Source organism: Macaca thibetana, chromosome 15, assembly GCF_024542745.1.
Source record: "Macaca thibetana thibetana isolate TM-01 chromosome 15, ASM2454274v1, whole genome shotgun sequence".
In the NCBI taxonomy this organism is placed as follows: Eukaryota; Metazoa; Chordata; class Mammalia; order Primates; family Cercopithecidae; genus Macaca; species Macaca thibetana.
This window is the reverse complement of record NC_065592.1, coordinates 4,924,842-4,943,048: the sequence shown is the minus strand read 5'-3', so window position 1 is coordinate 4,943,048 and position 18,207 is coordinate 4,924,842. Positions and strand designations below refer to the sequence as shown.

The 18,207-nt window shown below is 50.4% G+C and overlaps 2 protein-coding genes across 5 annotated transcripts in view; one reads left to right on the top strand and one right to left on the bottom strand.

Annotated features, from left to right (window-relative positions):
• The window catches only part of DPH7 (diphthamide biosynthesis 7), an 807,287-nt gene that overhangs the window by 251,664 nt on the left and 537,416 nt on the right, over positions 1 to 18,207 (top strand). The gene's annotated exons all lie outside the window — the stretch shown is intronic.
• Positions 1 to 18,207, bottom strand: part of CACNA1B (calcium voltage-gated channel subunit alpha1 B) — a 251,604-nt gene that overhangs the window by 37,499 nt on the left and 195,898 nt on the right. For all 4 annotated transcript variants that reach the window (XM_050759692.1, XM_050759688.1, XM_050759689.1 and 1 more), the window contains 4 exons: positions 13,801 to 13,917; positions 13,343 to 13,408; positions 11,493 to 11,584; positions 9,116 to 9,260 (listed from right to left, as the gene is read on the bottom strand). In XM_050759692.1, coding sequence (XP_050615649.1) covers positions 9,116 to 9,260; positions 11,493 to 11,584; positions 13,343 to 13,408; positions 13,801 to 13,917 — 420 coding nt within the window. The remainder of the gene's footprint in view (positions 1 to 9,115; positions 9,261 to 11,492; positions 11,585 to 13,342; positions 13,409 to 13,800; positions 13,918 to 18,207) is intronic.

Below are 18,207 nucleotides of genomic sequence, written 5' to 3'. Positions count from 1 at the left end.
GTTTCCTCCCCACCTACCCTGCCCCCGGTTCAAGTTATCATGACATGTGTTTCTATTTCTATTGTTTCAATGATTTTTTTTTTTTTAAAGACAGGGTCTCACTGTCACCGGGCTGAAGTGCAGTGGTACGATCTCAGCTCACCGCAACCTCTGCTTCCCGGGTTCAAGCGATTCTCCTGCCTCGGCCTCCCAAGTAGCTGGGACTACAGGCACGTGCTACCATGCCTGGCTAATTTTTGTATTTTTAGTAGAGACGGGGTTTCACCATGTTGGCCAGGATGGTCTCGATCTCTTGACCTCGTGATCCACCCGCCTTGGCTTCCCAAAGTGCTGGGACTACAGACGTGAGCCACCATGCCCGGCCTTCTTTTCTTTTTTCTTTTTTTTTGAGACAGAGTCTCGCTCTGTCACCCAGACTGGAGTACAGTGCTGCACTCTCAGCTCACTGCAAACTCTGCCTCCCAGTTCAAGTGATACTCCTGCCTCAGCCTCCTGAGTACCTGGGATTACAGGCACCTGCCACCATGCCCGCTAATTTTTATGTTTTAAGTAGAGACAGGATTTCACCATGTTAACCAGGCTGGTCTCGAACTTCTGACCTTACATGATCCACCTGCCTCAGCCTCCCAAAGTGCTGGGATTATAGGCATGAGCCACTGTGCCAGGCCAAATTGTAAAACTGCGTTCTTAATTTCTTCATTGGCCCATTTGTCATTCAGGAGAAGGTCAATTTTCATGAATTTGTACAATTTCAAAAGTTCCCCTTGTTATTGATTTCTAGTTTTATTTCATTTGTTAGAAAAAAATACTTGATATGATTTCAATTATTTTACATTTGTTGAGACTTGTTTTGTGGCCTAACATCTGATTTCTCCTAGATAATCTTCTATGTGATGATGAAGCTAATGTGTACCATGCAATGGTTGGATGAAAAGTTCTGGAAATGTCTGTTAGGTCCATTTGGACTAAAAGGCAGTTTAAATCCAATGTGGGTTTTTTGTTGTTGATTTTCTGTCTAGATGATGTGTTCAATGATGAGCATGGGGTACAGAAATCCCCAAATGACACTGTGATGAAATCTTTCTCTCTTTTTGGATCTAATAATATTTGTTTTGTATGTCTGGGCGCTCCACTGTTGGGTCCATATATATTGACAATTGTTGTACTTTCTTGCTGAGTTGATTCCTTTATCACTATATAATGACATTCCTTGCCCTAAACATTTTTTTCTTAAAGAGATGGGGTCTTGGTATGTTGCCCAGGCTGGAGTGCAGTGGCTACTCACACAGGTGTAATCACAGCACACTACCACCTTGAACTCCTGGACTCAAGCAGTCTTTCCACCTCAGCCTCCCCAGTCGCTGGGACTACAAGTATGCACCACCACACTGGGCTTCTTTTCAGAGTTTTTGACTTAAAAGTCTGCTTTGTCTGATATAAGTATAGCACTCCCGCTTACTTTAGTTTCTGTTTGTGTGGAATATGTTTTTCATCCCTTTACTTTCATTCTATATGTGTCTTTATAGGTGATGTGAGCTTCTTTTGCCAGTATATAGTTGGGTCATTCAAAAAAATCTATTTAGCTAGTTTATATCTTTTAAGTGGGGGAGTTTAATCCATTTACATGTAAGGTTATCATTTATAGGCAGAACTTACTCCTGTCATTTTGTTAATTATTTTCTGGTTGTTTTGTAGATCCTTTCTTCCTCTCTTCCTCTCATTATTTATAATTACATTTTAGTGGTTTTCTGTAATAATAAGGTTTGATTATTTTATCTTTCTCTTTTGTGAAACCCACTCTACCAGTGAGTTTTATATTTTTGTGTTTTCACGACAGTAATTATCATGTCTTTGCTTCCAGATGGAGGACTCCCTTGTGTATTTCTTGTAAGGTTGGTCTAGTGGTGATGAATTCTCTCACTTCTTGCTTGTCTGGGAAAGACTTTATTTTTCCCTCATTTCTGAAGGATAGCTTTGCTGGGTATAGTATTCTTGACTGGCAGTTTGTTTTTTGTTTTCTTTTTACCACTTAGAATACATCATTGCATTCTCTCCTGGTCTATAAAATTTCTGCAGAGAAATCTGCTATCAGTCTAATGGCAGATTCTGTTATATGTGACTTGATGCTTTTCTCTTGCTGTTTTTAGAATTTTCTCTTCTCTTTGACTTTCGACAATTTGACCATAACATGTCCTGGGGAGAACCTTTGTGGTTGAATCTGTTGGAGGACGATTGAGCTTCTTGAATTTGGATGTCCACATCTCTCCCCAGACTTGGGAATTTTCCAGCTATTACTTCATTAAATAGGTTTTCTATACCTTTTCCCTTCTCTTTTCCTTCTAAACACCCATACAATTTTTTTTTTCTTAATTGTGCTCCATAATTCTTGAAGGCTTTTCTTCACTCTTTTTAATTATTTCTTTTCTTTCCCACTGACTAATTTCAAATGACCTGTCTTCAAGTTCAGAGATTTCTGTTTTCTTCTGCTTGATCAGATTCACTGTTGAAGCTCTCTACTGTTGGTTTTTATTTTTAATTTCATTCATTGAATTTGTCAGCTGCAGGATTTCTGCCTGGTTCTTTTTTTATGATTCCTACCTCTTTGTTGAATTTTTCATTCATACTGTCAATTGTGTTCCTGATTTCACTGCATTGTCTGTCTGTATTTTCTTGTATTTTGCTGCACTTCTTTAAGAACATTATTTTGAATCCCTTTTCTGGCATTTTTAAAATTTAGTTTTTACTAGGGTCTACCACTAAAGAATTATGTTCCTTGGGTGATGTCGGATTTCCTCGCTTTTTCATGTATCTTTTGTCCCTTGATGTCTGTACAACTGGTAGAACAAATCACCCTTTCCAAACTTTGTACAGTACAGTTGGGTTTTAGTGTGCCAGCTGGGAAGGGCGTAGTTACTCTGTTTCCAGGTGCAGTGGTATAGTCTCCCTACAACTTCTTTAGCTGCATTCAACATCAGTAACTGTGGGCACTTCAGTTGTCCAGGGTGTAGAAGTTTGTGGCAGCAGAAGTGGCAGTGTAGGCTGTAAATGTCCTCAGTGTCAAGGGCTTTTGGGGTCCTGTTAGTTTTGTTTTCCCCACAATGGGAAGACTTAGCTGAGGGGACACCTCTTGGTATCAGATCTAATGGCCTACAATCAGCTGCAGCACCACTGGGTTCCAGGTGTAGGTGCTCAGAGTGGCTATGGAGCTGGGGTCCTATGCTTAGAATCTCATGAACTTATTGTGGCATCTGGGTCTTGGGGTACAGGTTTGCTCCCTGGGGCAGAGTTGGCCCACAGTGCCACGATCTGACTCTAAGCCATTCCCAAGCAGCTCAGGCCCAAGGTGTGAGATTATAGCTGTGATTCTACTCCTGGGTGGGGTGGGGGCAGGGTATAGCACTGGTCCAAATCAGGAAGAAGGGGTGCTCTGGAGTTTTGGTCCTGAGAAGTTGGGTACAGCTGCAATTCAGGAACCTGAACCAATAGGGCTTAGTGGCATTTTGGGTCCTGGGGAAAAGGCACCATGTAGTAGTTACTCTTGACCCTGGGATGGTGAGGCTTGGCAGTTCTGTGAGACCAGGTGTAGCAGGAAGTACCCTAGAATGGCAGAGCACAGCTGTCATTTGAGCCCTGGGGAGGCAGGGAACTCCATTCTCCAGGGCTGTCTCAGCAGCTCAGACTCTAAGGGGCAAGTCTAGCTCCAGGGAAGCAGGGCACTAGAGCAGTTTGGCCTATGGGGCTGGGTGTCTCGGCTGAGCCAATGCTCTATTTATCTGGGATGGCAGGGTACCGTGTCAGTTCAGCCCTGGGATGCACAGCCCTCAGTTCAGCCAGGGCACTGATTCCTGGGGGCGGGGGGCGGGGGCAATGTGCCACTTCAGCTCAGGCTTGGGGGATGTGACTGCTCTGGGTGGCCAATGCACCATTTCCTGGGATGCAGGGAACTGCTTCAACTTAGACACTGGGGAGGTGTGACCACTCTGAGTGGTCAAGGTAGTGTTTTCCCAGGAGGCAGGGTATCACTTCAGCTCTGGCCTATGGGCATGGAGGGGAAGGGTAGGTGAAGCAGCTCCACCTCCACTTGGCCCCTTGGGGAAGGGTGTAACAGCTGCTTGCAGCTCAGCTTCGGGATGTCAGTCATTAGTCTCAATTAGTTTGATGGCAGTTTTGCCTCACGGATAAAGGAAAGCTGTGGCTACTCCAGGAGCAAGTCACACTCCCGCTGTAGTTCCAATTCCTAGGTAGTGGAGCACAGTAGCCACATGGGCTACAGGGGCTGAGCAGTGTTGGCATTGTCTCTTGGGGGAGCACAGCTGTGTGGACTCCAGGCAGCTCCCTCAGCTGGGCTTAGTGCCTTGAGGACTGCAGGGGACCCGAGTGCTAGGGTCTGTAGGTGTCTGAGGTGGTATGGGGGCTCCTGGGATCCTCTTGCTTACCTCCTCACCAAAGGGAAAATCTCCTCCTGGGTCCCAGCTGATCCCAGTTGCAGGATGGGGTGGTGGTGTTTGCTTGGTGTTTCCTTCCATGCTCTCAGTGGCCATCCCAAGTTTCTGTGCTCACCAGTGTCTCTGTTACACCTCTGACGTACTCCGAGACTCTCCCTCAGTTATTTTCATTAAAATGTAATTTTTTCTTCATTGCTCTGTCTTTTTGAGAAAGACAAGCACTATGGGGAAAGTCAGCCATCTTGCTGATATTATCTCTCATTTCTTAATTGGGTTGTTTTACTTTTGTTGTTGAGTTGTAGAAGTTTTTTATACATTTTGTTAAATCAAGTTAAGCCTAACGCTGCCTCCTTATATATTTTAAGTTCAGCCTAAAGGTTTCTCTGTACCTAGTGAACTATAACCTAAATCAAAGCGTAAACAGACTTTGTAACCTATTACCATACCAATCATCAAGTTTTGGCCAAAGGGGGCCAACTGTTCTAACTGTGTTCAAATAAGGCAAATGCTAAGTTGTAACCAATCAACTGTTTCTGTACCTCACTTCCATTTTCTGTACATCATATTCCTTTTTCTGTCCATAAATCCTCTTCTGCCACGTGGCTGTGTTGGAGTCTCTGAGACTACTCTGACTCAGGAGGCTGCATGATTTGCGAATCATTCTTTGTTCAATTAAACTCTGTTAAATTTAATTTGGCAAAAGATTTTCTTTCAACAATTATGATATTAACCCTTTATCAGAAATGTAATTTGCAAATATTTTCTCCAATTCCTTGGGTTGCCTTTTCATTCTGTTGATAGTTTCCTTTGATGCACGAAAGTTTTTAATTTTGAGTAGACAAATTTATTTTTTCTTTTATTTTGATTCTGGTGTCAAATCTAAGACTCTGTTACTAAGTAAAACATCAAAAAGATTTATCCACTATGTTTTCTTCTAAGAGCTTTATAGTTAATAGCTCTTACATTTAGTTCTTAATTTTATGTTAATTTTTATATATAGTATAAGGTAGGAGTCCAACTTCATTCTTTTGTATGTGGATGTCCCGTTTTCCCAGCAAAGAGTGTCCCTTTGCCATTATATGGTCTTGGGCTTCTCTTTATTGGGAAGTTTTCGATTACTGATTCAATCTTCTTACTTGTTACAGGTCTATTCAGATTTTCTACTTAATTCAGTCAGTTATGGTAATTTGTGTCTTTCTAGGAATTTGTCCTTTTCAAAAACTTAGGTTCTAAACTCAGGCTGAGATGTTTTAACATCTCTAAACCTCCATTTCTTCACTGTAATAATAATAATAATGTATTCATAAGACCCTGATAGTGCCTGACTCAGTGATTATCGGCAGGCTGTCACAAACAACTTCATTCCCTATTCTTCCGTCAGTACCCTCTATTCCAATTAATGGAATCAAATCCCAACCTAACCAAGTCCTGCCACCCATCCCAAATTCACAGTCCCATTTTCTCCACGTCACTTCTCTATCAGACCAAACCACATCCCAGTGTTTCAAAACATGAGCTGCATGTCCAATCTGTGAGGGAAGTACCAGAAGAATTAGGATTACAGTTTCAGTAAGGAGACACCAGGATTAGCCAAGAACCATAACTGAGGTCCATGGGGACAAGAACAAAGGACAGTGGCCACGAAACACCCACTTCCCTGCACAGGAGTGACAGCTAAACCCAGGGATTCCTCGACTCATCCTGGACATGTCTAGTGAGTGCTGGCCCTGTGCATGCTGTGGTATCATGAATGTGGCTTTCTGTGGAGCCCCATCTCTGCAGCCAGGTGCATGGTAAGGTCAGGCTAGTAGGTGTGGCTTTGTGCCCACAGGTGTGCTGGTTCTTACAGCACCAGATGTCCTTGGACAGTATAGAGACCAAGGCCTCAGGAAAGTGATTCTCCAAAAAGCCCACCCTCCCTGCTGCCCACAAGGGGTCTTCGGAGGGATCAGGAGACGACTCAAGCATGGAAATCCTTCCCTTGGTTTCTGGCAAGTAGCAAAACACAGTTTTGTAGGTTCTTCTGTATTTCTCTATCTAAGTATAAGCTCACCTGTCTCAAGTGTACACCATTCCCAACCACCTCAACCTCATACTGCACCCTGCAAAGCTCACAGTCCGCCCTCAGCACAAGTCCTTGTATCTCCATCTCCCCTGAGTGCTCTCCACTTGTTCTCGCTCTGGCTCAAACATCTAAGCAGATGGATGTCCCCTCTGGTCTCTTCTTTAGAAACCTGTTCTCTGGGGCTCACGTCACATGTTACGTTTCCCCTTCCTTCATGAAAAACTTAGCACCGGGCTTGCTGTTTGTGTCTCCACTTCTATTCTTGTTATCATTCTTGTTGTTTTCAAGATCCACAGAGATGGGAGGACCACTGCCTGCCCTCTCCATTCCTGAACCTTCTCACCCATCAGCTCATCTCTGTTCCCACAAATCATGCTAAACATGCTTATCACCAGTGATCATGCTAATGTTAATGCAATGATCTTGCAATGATAATGTCATGACGGCAATGATGTTTACTGATGGCAGGACTCACTGTCTCGCGAGTCTCCACTTCACACATCCCACTCTGCTCACATCGCCTACTTTTCCGGCTCGCTTTTTCAAATACCTGCATCCCAAAACATGTCCTCACGAGAACCTCCAATCCAGTGGCATTGCCCCTCACCCTCCTCTGTCCCCAGCTTTGATCCCACATCCAACACAATAACCACACTCTTACACACACCCTTCTCTCCCTCCTTGCACTTGTCTGGGAAATCCCGAATTCGGATAATTCACTTTTCTACCCATGTACTGAGGAGTGAATGTGGCTAGAGAAAAGCTCAGCCCATGCCAGCTGTTCCTCCTTGGAGTCAGGGCCACAGGCTCGAGGCGTTTCCTCAGTGCTGCTCACTGTCAAGAGCGACTCTGTCCCGGCTGTGCTCCTCTCCTCTCATGGGCTCTCAAGCTTGTGGCAACAAGGCCTTCACTCCCACTCCGCCGACGGAGGCAACAACGTCCCAAGGGCGCTAATGGCCTCTGCCTTTCCATGTCTGACAAACTTTTTTTTTTTTGAGACACAGTCTTGCTCTGTCCCCCAGGCTGGAGTACAGTGGCACAATTTTGGCTCACTGCAACCTCCACCTCCCGGGTTCTAGTGAGTCTCCTCCCTCAGCCTCCTTTTTTTTTTTTTTGAGATGGAGTCTGGCTCTGTTGCCCAGGCTGGAGTGCAATCGTGCAATCTCGGCTCACTGCAGCCTCCACCTTCCAGGTTCAAGCGATTCTCTTGCCTCAGCTCCCCCAGTGGCTGGGATTACAGGTGTATGCCACCACGCCTGAATAATTTTTGTATTTTTAGTAGAGATGGGGTTTTACCATGTTGCCCAGGCTGGTCTTGAGCTCCTGGCCTTAGGTGATCTGCCTGCCTGGGCTTCCCAAAGTGCTGGGATTACAGGTGTGAGCCACCACGCCCAGCCCAATGAACAATTCTTGGTCATCATCTTGCATCACCTTCCGTCAACATGGCGCATGGCTGGTTACTTCCTCCCTCCGCCCACTCCCAGTTCTCCACCTGCCTCCCTGACTGCTCCTCCTCAGTTTCTGGATCTAGTGCTCCTTTCTGCCTCCTCAATGCCCTTGGGGAGGGGCAGAGTCTTCAGCCTTCTTCCTTACACTGTTCTTCCCCTATGTCAAGGCTCATCAAAGTTCAACACACACCGAGTCACCTTGAGAGCTTGTTAAAACTCAGACTCCTGGATCCATCTCCACGGCATCCTGATGCAGTCTGGAGAGTGGCCCGGGAATCTGTGTGTCTAACAGGCACTCAGGTGCTGCTTTGGACGCAGGTCACTGCACTAAGCTTCGCATTCGCAGGGATCCAGCGAATAGCAAGCAGCCCCACAAACACACCAAACACTAATGACAACCCATTTACATCTCCAGCCCAGAGGTCACTGGGCATCTCTGTTGCCCCCAACCCTAACCTAATCTAAGCTCCCCAGTACTCTCATCTCAGAAGAACCGCTCACCCTGTGGCCCCAGAAAACCCCAGGATGCAGCCTGCTTTTCCCTCTTCACACGCCCACCTCTCGTCATCAATCATGCCAGCTCTACTTCTAAAATGCAGCCCAATCCCACCTCATTCCCTTGCCTCTCCTTTCTCCAGGCCACTGTTGCCCCCAGTCATCTCCCCACTCATTCTGCAGCCACGTCCTCACTACTCACACAGAAGCCAGAGCCAAGCTGTAAAACATCAAGCAGACCCTGTGGGGCCCCCAGAGGCTTCCATGGATGTGGAATAAAATCCACACTTCTGGGGCCTGCCCTGCCGACCTCCCTACCCAGTCCGGCTGCTTTCCCCGCACACTGGCTGGGATGCTGTACCTTCACGTCCCATCACCACAGTGGATGACCTTCTAGAAGCTGGAAGTCAAGCAACAGTTGCCCCTGGAAATGTAACCCTTTTCCACGGACATCAAGGAAGGGCCCACAGGAGCCCGTTACCACGTTGGCCCTTTCTCGTGCTAACGAGGTCGCCATCTCTGGGAAACAAGGGCCATCAGCAGGGACTCAGCTTGTGACACGGCCTGGATCGGAGTCAGGGATCAGCAGGAGGTGTGGGGGGAGCCTGAGCTGCACCAAGACAAGACGTGGCACTGGGAGGGGCACGGTGCCCAGGACTCACCAGAAAGGAGCACAGGAAGATGAAGGAGACGAAGTAGAAGTAGGCAAAGTCACTTCCACACTCGGTGGCGTTGGCCTGCTCATCACAGGCCTGGTTGCTCAGGCAGGACAGCATGATCTCGTGCCAGGCCTCCCCCGTGGCGCTCCTGAGAAGAAGGGCAGAGCTGTGAGGCCCACAGAGGCCCTCGAGGGAGCCCGAGCCCTGTGGGGCTGCCAAGCGTGCCCGCTCCTTTGGGCTCCTTCCCACAGAGAGCTCACACGTGTGCAAGGCCTGGGTCACAGATGCTGTTTCTTCAAAGGAGCCTTCGGCACTAGATTTCCAAGCTGACCGTTAATCGGGAAAGCGCTGCTTACTAAAAAATATCTACGGCACCAGCGGCCAACGCCAGGGCGAGCACTTCTTTGTGGACACCACAGGCCCCAGTTGTCCTCCTGACCTCCTCCCAGACACACGCCATCCTGGTCGTCTTCATTTGCAGAAATGGTGACTCTCCTTCCAGCTGCTCCAACCAAAAACGTGGGCATCATCTTTGCCTCCTCTCTCTCTATATATATCCTGTTCATCAGCTCGTCTGCCTTCGAAACACAGCCAGGCTCTCACCACTCCTCACTGTCCTAGGCCAAGTGATCATGGCCTGCCCTGTGCTACGGAAGCTTCCAAGCTGGTCTTCTCACTCTGCCCTACACAGCAGGAAGCAGGGCCACTAAGCACAGGCCAGATCACGTTCTTTCTCCTCTCAAAACCCTCCAGTGACTTGCCTCACTCATCAGAAATGCCAAAATCCACATGACTGCCCACAGCACCGTGGGACCTGCTGCCCACTCTTTCCCTGACTTCACCCCCATCTCGGTTCCAGCTCAGTCCGCTCCAAGCACCCTGGCCTCTGCTGGTCCTTGAACACCTCAAGAGCACCCTGCCCTGAGCAGCCACCCTGGATGCTGCTGCACGGAGTCTGTTCCTGGACACAGCCAGCACCAGCGGCTTGCAGGGTACAAGTGGGTCAGAGGCCTGGGTCTCCACCTCCATGTGTCTGTGTGGTCAGCCCTGGGCATAAGCTGGGCCCACTCCTCACTGATGACAGCCAGAGGCAGGGGTGTTCCTGCAGGGCTGCTGCTTCAACCTGTGCCGGGCCTGACTGATAAGGGTGTTCCCAGGCAACACAAAGTTCAGGGAGAAACAGAAAGCCGTGAGACCAAAGGCCTCAAAACTAAGGCTGACTTCATAGGTTTGCCTTAAATCTTCTGTGGCATGAGGCAGAATATTAATAAATGATGAAATAAAATTAACACAGCAGCTAAAGCCCAGGCAAACAACATCATCTGGGGACAGTGTCAGCCTAAGGGTGCTTGCTTATCTTATGCAAAGAAACAAGAGTCCAAGGGGTCTCTCCAGGCAGCTCAGCCAAGCAGGTCCGGGTCTGCGCTCGCCCCAGCGTGCATCCGCAGGCAGGGTGGGCTGTGTCGAGCAGCCCCCAGGGCTGGTTGTGCAGCAGCCCCGTGCAATTGCAAACATGAACTGAAATGGTAAATCCCTAAAAGAGCTCCTTCCTTCTGTCCTAGGTTCATGAGTGATAAACTGTGGAAGACTCAGGAGGCAGGAAAACACATTCGCCACCTCCCCCCTGCTCCCAAGTTCACTCTCAAACCAGGACGGCCATAGCACCTGTTCCGCGCCCAGAATAGCAGCTGATGCTTAGCCCTCTCCTGGGCACATCTCCGCCAGGAGACCTCGGAATGCCCAGAAGCTTGTGCCACGGCCTCTTGGCCCCTCCAGGTTCTGCCTGTTACTTGGCTTGGCTGCATCCAGGAGCCCAGGGAACAGCAGCTCCCATGAGAGATAGTGGAAAATAAAGGTGTGTTCAGACCAGCAGTTCTGGCCAGTTGGGTTCCTTGGGCCACTGAGTAGCTACAAACTCTGCTGGCAGCAGTTCCCCCTATTGCCCTACTGCCCTTGATCCCACCGATCCCTGTAATCAACAAGGTCGCAGGTGGAAAGCTGGAGGCCGCACATCACGAGAGCCCCCGCTAGGCACCTCTGTCCTCCCAGACCTCTGCCTGGAGCCTCACTGGAGGCCCCCAAGCTGCCACCAGGGAGCACAGATGAGGCAGCAGAGGCCGGCCTGGCCCAGCGCTCCCAGGATGACCTCCCTCAGGGCTTCCCTTCAGCCTGTTCTGAGATTGGGGCAGATATCAGGAGCCTTTGGAAAAGATGAGCAGAGAGAGGGGAAGAACCAGAAAGGCCTGCTGAGGGGAAGCCAGTGGGGTTGGGGAATTAGAAGTGGGCGGTCTCCGTGGTTGGCACCCACCCTTCTTCATCCTGAGTAAAGCAGCCACTGATGGAAGAACGGACATTGGCCTGGGCTGACCGAACAACACACCTGAACAGCAGCATCAGGGCTTGCAAAAATGTCCGGAAGTTGTTGTGGCGGTTGATGCTGGTGTCATCATCCAGGGCAATATTCCCAAACACCTGCAATGGAGAAGAGCAATGGCACGGACTCTGCTGGGTCTGCAGGAGCCGCGGCAGGTGGACCAAGCCAGAGAGGGTGTGCGAGCCACACAAGGACCCCACATGAGATGGGCGGCTGCTCTCCCCAGAGAACTCCCACCCGGGAGAGGCCAGTGCGCGTTCCCAGTATAGACACCCTCTCAGTGGCCACACGTGTGCCGGCTCCAGCTCCGAACCTGTCCACAGATGCAAGTCCGAAACACTCCCAAGAACGGCCCCCAGCCAAGCTTGCGAGGCCTCTGCCACACATAACACAGGAAGTGTTTTCAAGTGGGATCATCAGCGGCTCCAAAGCAGGCATTATGTTGGTAACAGGTCTGATAGATCATGGGAAAATGTCTTTTTAAAACATATGCAATAGCACGAGGGGCTTTTTATCCATTTTAACTGACTTTTCCACAGGAAGAAATGCAAATGGGTCAGTAATTGTACTCAGCCCAAAATCTGGAATCTGGCTGCAAATGTATGAACTATCCACAGAGATCAGTAACGTCCATGCTCTGTACATCCACAGACCAAAGCAGGAAAAAAAAGATGCATTGCTTTAAATAGCATCAGATCTCTGCAAATTTTAAAGCAAAAGAACTCTTCAATCCCTGAATCCCTGATATAGTTTAGAAATCAGCTTTCAGCAAACCTTTGAAACGCTGGCACCTTCCATTACAAATTAACCCTTGGGTCCCTCCTCCGTCCCTACTGTCAGAAAAGTGGTCAGATGCCACAGATTTATAACTGGGACGCTGCTTGATGGTTTTTAAATGCTTATTCCCAAATAGCTGACAAAGTGTTCTTCGGCAAAATAAAGAAAATCTAAATTATGCAAGCCAAGTTTGCCCAGTGCAAGAATCTGACGTGCTCCTGCTCGCATTCTCAGGCAGTTTTCCTCAGTAGCATGTAACCCCCACTGTGGGTCAGGCCTGTCCTTCAGCGCGGCTGCCAGACTAACAGAATAAGCGACCGCTGCTGTGCAGGCCACTCGGCAAATGCAGCTGTGCTCAAATGCGCTGCCACCACACAGCCAGCACCCTGTGCCCTGACACCCTACCATCACTGAGCGGAAGCCCGTGCGGCCCTCAGAACACCAAGGTGCATCCACCCGGAGAGGCGGCAATGGGCCGAGGGCCAGGGCTGCTCCACACCAGGATGGCCCTGGGCAAGCAGCCCCATCTTGTGGCACCTCCTGTCCTCCTCCATAAAACAGTCTTTCTGAGGGTTATGTAAGTTTAGGCCGGGCACGGTGGCTCACGCCTGTAATCCCAGCACTTTGGGAGGCTGAGGCAGGTGGATCGCTTGAGGTCAGGAGTTCAATACCAGCCTGGCCAACACGGTGAAACCCTGTCTCTACTAAAAATACAAAAATCAGCCGGGCGTGGTGGCACACGCCTGTAATCCCAGCTACTCGGGAGGCTGAGGCAGGAGAATCACGTGAACCTGGGAGGCAGAGCTTGCAGTGAGCCCAGATCACACCACTGCACTCCAGCCTGGGTGACAAAGCCAGACTCTATCTCAAAATTAAAAAAAAAAAAAAAAAAAAAAAAAAAGAGTAAGAAAAGAGGATTATATAAGTTCGTAAAGTGCTCAAAGCAGGATCTGGCTCATAGAGAATGTTCACTAAGGATCAACTGATTATGACGATGACTTAACAATCATGATCAGTGCCCCTCTGCTCCGGTGGACGGGAGGCTGGGACCACGCTCTGTCCCGAAGGGGAGCACCCACCTGCATGCCGATGATGGCGTAGATGAAGAACAGCATGGCAATGAGCAGACACACGTAGGGCAGGGCCTGCGGAGACAGGGGCCGGTCAGCTACAGACGCCTCCCGGCCACCACGCCCAGGCCTCGTGCTACAGTGGCTGGGCCTTTGAGGTCACACAGACCTCAGCCTACTCCAGCTCCATCCCACTGGCCACCAAGCCCCTCCACCAAGTGATGCCCCAGTTTATCTCTAACTCAGAGTCGTGAAACCCACCTCAGGGTTCTTGTAAGCGTGACCAAGGGAACCTACGGGTAACTTAAAATGTCTTTATAAATGACAACAGGACAATGCATACAACCACGAGACCTGCGTGCCGTGCCCTCTCCCAGCCTCCCAAAGGAGGGGCCGCTGTGGTGGGGGCGGGGAAAGCAAGACGGAGGAAGGGGACAGAGAGCACGGAGGCCCCCCGCCTGGCCCACCTTGAAGGACTGGACAAAGGTCCACAGCAGGATGCGGATGGTGTAACCCTGGCGAAGCAGCTTGATCAGCCGCGCGGCTCGGAAGAGGCGGAGGAAGCTGAGGTTGATGAAATTGTTCTGCAGAGAAGAGGAATTGTTCTCTGACCTTCAGAAGCCTGAAAGCGCAGGCAAGCTGCTGCCACCCTACAACCTCTTCCCACATCCCTGTGGCCCCAAAGAAAAGTGGTTAAAAAGATTAAAATGAAAAGTCTGCTTCACAGTCTAAGCAGCAATCGGCCACCAGAAAATCTTCCAGAAGTAAAGCTTGTCCTTGCAAATCACTTCTCATGCAGCAGATCAGAGAAAACCTCCTTGGCTCTAAGGCCTCTCCCCACCCCCCACCGTGAGCGACAGAGAGAAAAGTTCTCCCAGGCATCTCTGCGGCCGGTGAGCTGGGAGATCACCTGTGGCTGGGCCCCCAGCAGTGACTGCCTCTCGCAGGACACGGCCAAGCTGACCACGTGCTGGGCATGACTGCTTCTCCACCGAGCACCCCTGAAGGGAGCCCCGCCCAGGCTTCATGGCCATGCCCTTTCCTTCCTGGCTCAGACAGCAAAGCCCTTGCTTGCTGGACCCCAGCTGGGACCTGGCAGAGGGGCAAACACTTCCTCTGAGGCTGCTCCAGGTGTGTGCAGACAAGTTATGGAAGGTACAGGTGTTCTGCTGCTCACACCACGGAGGCCACCTCTGCAATTCACGGTCAAACAGGCCTCTGCTCTAGAGAACCCAGGCTGTCTAGTGTAGCTCCCTCATCCAAGGCGCTCAAAATCAAGCACAAGGATAAATGGATAAACCCGGGACTCCACAGATGACCTGGGAGTAAAGCCTCTACATGGTCTCAGGGCACTTGAATTACTGTATTGGCACATCCCTTTCAGGGAAGTAGGCTCTGGGGAGGCGTCCATGCACAGATGGGGGTGCTTGTGGACCCAGGAGGCTTTCTGCCCTGTCTACCTAGAGGTCAGGTGCCCACACACAGCCTGAGAGCAGCTTCCTGCCACTGCAGCATTTAAAATATGCAAGCAGCTCAGGCTCAGAGACACGTTTGTGTTGTCAGATTCAGTCATCAAATAAAGAGAACACAGATGTCGAATGAGACAGCAGCAGCAGGAGCACGTGCAGGCGCAGAGGTGGTGAGGGCCTGGCAGAGCGTCCCGCCTCTCCAGGGCTACCATTATGTGGGAATGAGGCATCAGTGGAGGGGTGGGCCTCACTCTTCCTTGCAGGGACAGTGGCTCGACCCGTACTCAGAGGATCCTCTGCCTGGGTCTGCCACTTCCACTCGCAGGGGCAGGATGGCTGACGACTCAACTCGAGGGACTGGCTCTCAGGCGGGATGCTGGAACTGTGGGAGCAGGACTGGTTTTGAATGATATCCATGGCCAGTGGGCACAAGGACGGGCTATGATCCAAATCAGCAAGGCGGCAGCAGACCTCAGGGTGTGACCCCAGAGGGCATCACAAGTGTACCCGTAGCTCCATAACCTGCTTGTGCCAGGGAAATAAAATCTCCGTGGTAGACAAGATGGCCAAGAACTCTGGGCCACGAGGACCCACAGAGAAGCCAGCCATCTTAGAAACATGGGTGCAGGGGTGGAGGGCCGCAGTCTCCAGTGTCAGGAGACCCTTATGTAAGATGATGAAACAGAGCCAGGGGCTGGAGGATCCCACTCTGAAACCATGTGCTCAATGGGTCTGGAGGGGCAGTGACTGGGGCAACACAGCACCCACTGGTTCATAGCATGGTCAGGCAGCGGCACAGACAAGATTTCCTGAAGACACTGGGGAAAATAAAGGTTGCCACATACGAAGGAAGGACTGGAAAACAACAGGGCAGGTGAGAGGTGCGTGGAGAATAAGTTTGTCCAAATGACTTAACACATGAATGCCAACCTCAGCCACCATCACTTTCTGCTTTTCTGGAGACCCACATTCCCCTCTTCCTCCTGGCTTCTCTTGGGGCTCCCGTGGGTACTCAGGAGAGGCTGGGGGCAGGAGATGGGCGCCCTGGAGAGCTATGAAGACAGACGGTGACGGCAGCCACAGATGTTCGAGCACAGCGTGGCAAGCCAGGCACCATGCCAGCTGCATGCAGGACAGCAAGGGACAGAAGCACACGCAGCACCATGCCGTGCACCTGCACCATCACCTCTGGTCTCAGCCAGCCCCTCGGAGGCAGACACAGCCTGCCCCATCCTCACAGAGTCCATGACCAGCCCGTCAGAGGCGGACACAGCCTGCCCCATCCTCAGAGTCCATGACCAGCCCGTCAGAGGCGGACACAGCCTGCCCCATCCTCACAGACTTCCTGACCAGCCCCTCGGAGCCGGACACAGCCTGCCCCGTCCTCACAGAGTCCATGGCTTCTGTTGCAGCCACACCTACTTCAAGGTCAGGCCCTCCCTTACTTGCCCCTGAGAGGGAAAAGGTCTGTGGTGCCCCAAAGGCACATCATTGTGCCCTCAACATGGCGGCTGACTCACCTTCATGGGACAATGGTCCCTAACCCTTCAATCCTCACCTTTCTCATTCACAAAGTAGAAACATGGGGATACCCAGTCCAGGAGGTGGGGAGCACTTGAGAAAAGGGATTTAAAATTGCACTTAGCACTGCGGGACACCATGCCACGACAGTGACCCACTGACCCTGTATCCAAGACCACCACAGCCTCTGGCCAGAGTCACACGGAAGTGAGGGCTTGTCCCAAGTGTCGGTTGGGCACCCCACCCAGATGTGTGGGCCACGATGTGGGCCAGGTACCACGCCAGAGGACAAGGCCCAGCAGGTGCAGAAAAACTGCTGTGTGGCTCCCATTCAGTCGTCGTTCTAATGAGACGGGCGACTGAAGACGGGAAAGGGACGTGCACGTGCATGAGTGACACATCAGGTGTGGATTGTGGCGGAGAGGGAGGACAGGACAGACAGTGTGGGGAAGGGCTCTCTGAGGAGGTGACACTGAGCAGGGGCCTGACTGGCACGAGCTGGATGCATGCAGATGACATCACCTGGGTGTTTCTGCAGCATCAAATGGTATTTTCTCAAAACGCAAGCTCTTCCGTGCAACTGCGAATCGCTGTATCACAAACATTCACTTTTACGTGACTCTCAAATATCTTCTACTTTACATTAATTTCCACAGTCACAGCTAAAGTTTGGTCGGTTACCAACTATCTTGGCTCTAAAATTCCTGAAGACCCAGCAGGAAGCTCCGGTTGGACCCGCACTCCACATGAGCTTGCTGACCGAGACACACACACGGTTCAGTGACATGCGAATGGGGGAGCCTGGGCTCCACTGCCTCTAGGGGCAGAGCCCCCTTATTTTACTCAGCCCTACAAGAACCCTTCTGAATCATGAAGACAAAGACTCTAAGCCCTGCCCCTGAGCCCTGAACCCCCGGCCTGACCCCGCCCACTCCAAGGCAGGTCAGTCCAAGAAGGACAGATGCTACAGGGGACTCTGCAGAGGCCACCTGGGCAGAGCTGAGCCTTCTCGACTGGCACGATGGGGACACAGCAGGTGGGAGATGGCTGTGCAACAGGAACCATGGACTCGCAGGGATCAGGGACAAACTCATGTCCCGCAAAGCCTCCCCAAATCTGAGCCAGTCCCAATAGGGAAAACTGCCCTCGACATTTACCCACTCCAGAAACCCCACCTCCCTCTCCTTGGGCAGGTCTCAGGGAAGCCCCGCCCAAGGCCAGTTCCCAGAATCAAACCGCTGCCAGGAGGGCCCTCAGAAGCCCTGCTGGACGCCCAGAGCTGAGGGAGGGAGCAGGCCAGAGGTGAGTGGGTGCAGCCACATCCAGCCACACGCCCAGAGGGCAGGGGGCTAGAGTCCCAGGAACCAGAGGGCAGGAGGGGAGCTGAGCAAGCAAAGCAAGGACTTGCAAGAACCGTTCAGAGTTGTGAAACCAACCGTTTCCTACATGTGATGTTTTCATGGATGGATATTTGCGTATTATTTACAAATTGGGGAGGTGTGAGCAGCAGGTGCACAACATACAGACGGAGACATGGGTTTTCGCATTGTATGTTGGTTGGATGGCGTGAGTCAGCAGGTAGGTTAAGGTAAATCAAGAACAAAAACAGAAAACAAAAGAGAAAAATGAGTCATCAACACAAGCAAAAACTCAAACTCTGATTACTTAACTACAAAATTTTAGGATTTTGGTAAACTGCATATTTTTCTTAAAATGTATCAGATCAAAACATATTTTTGAAGTCTGTAGGTTATGCAGACAAGGTGGCATTCATTTGCATTCTTGTTTGTAATGCAAATCCAAAGATGACTCACAGACACTTATTTTTTTTTTATTTCCAGGCAAAGAAATCAATGTCAGTTTCATGCTTGCTTGGAGCCCTCT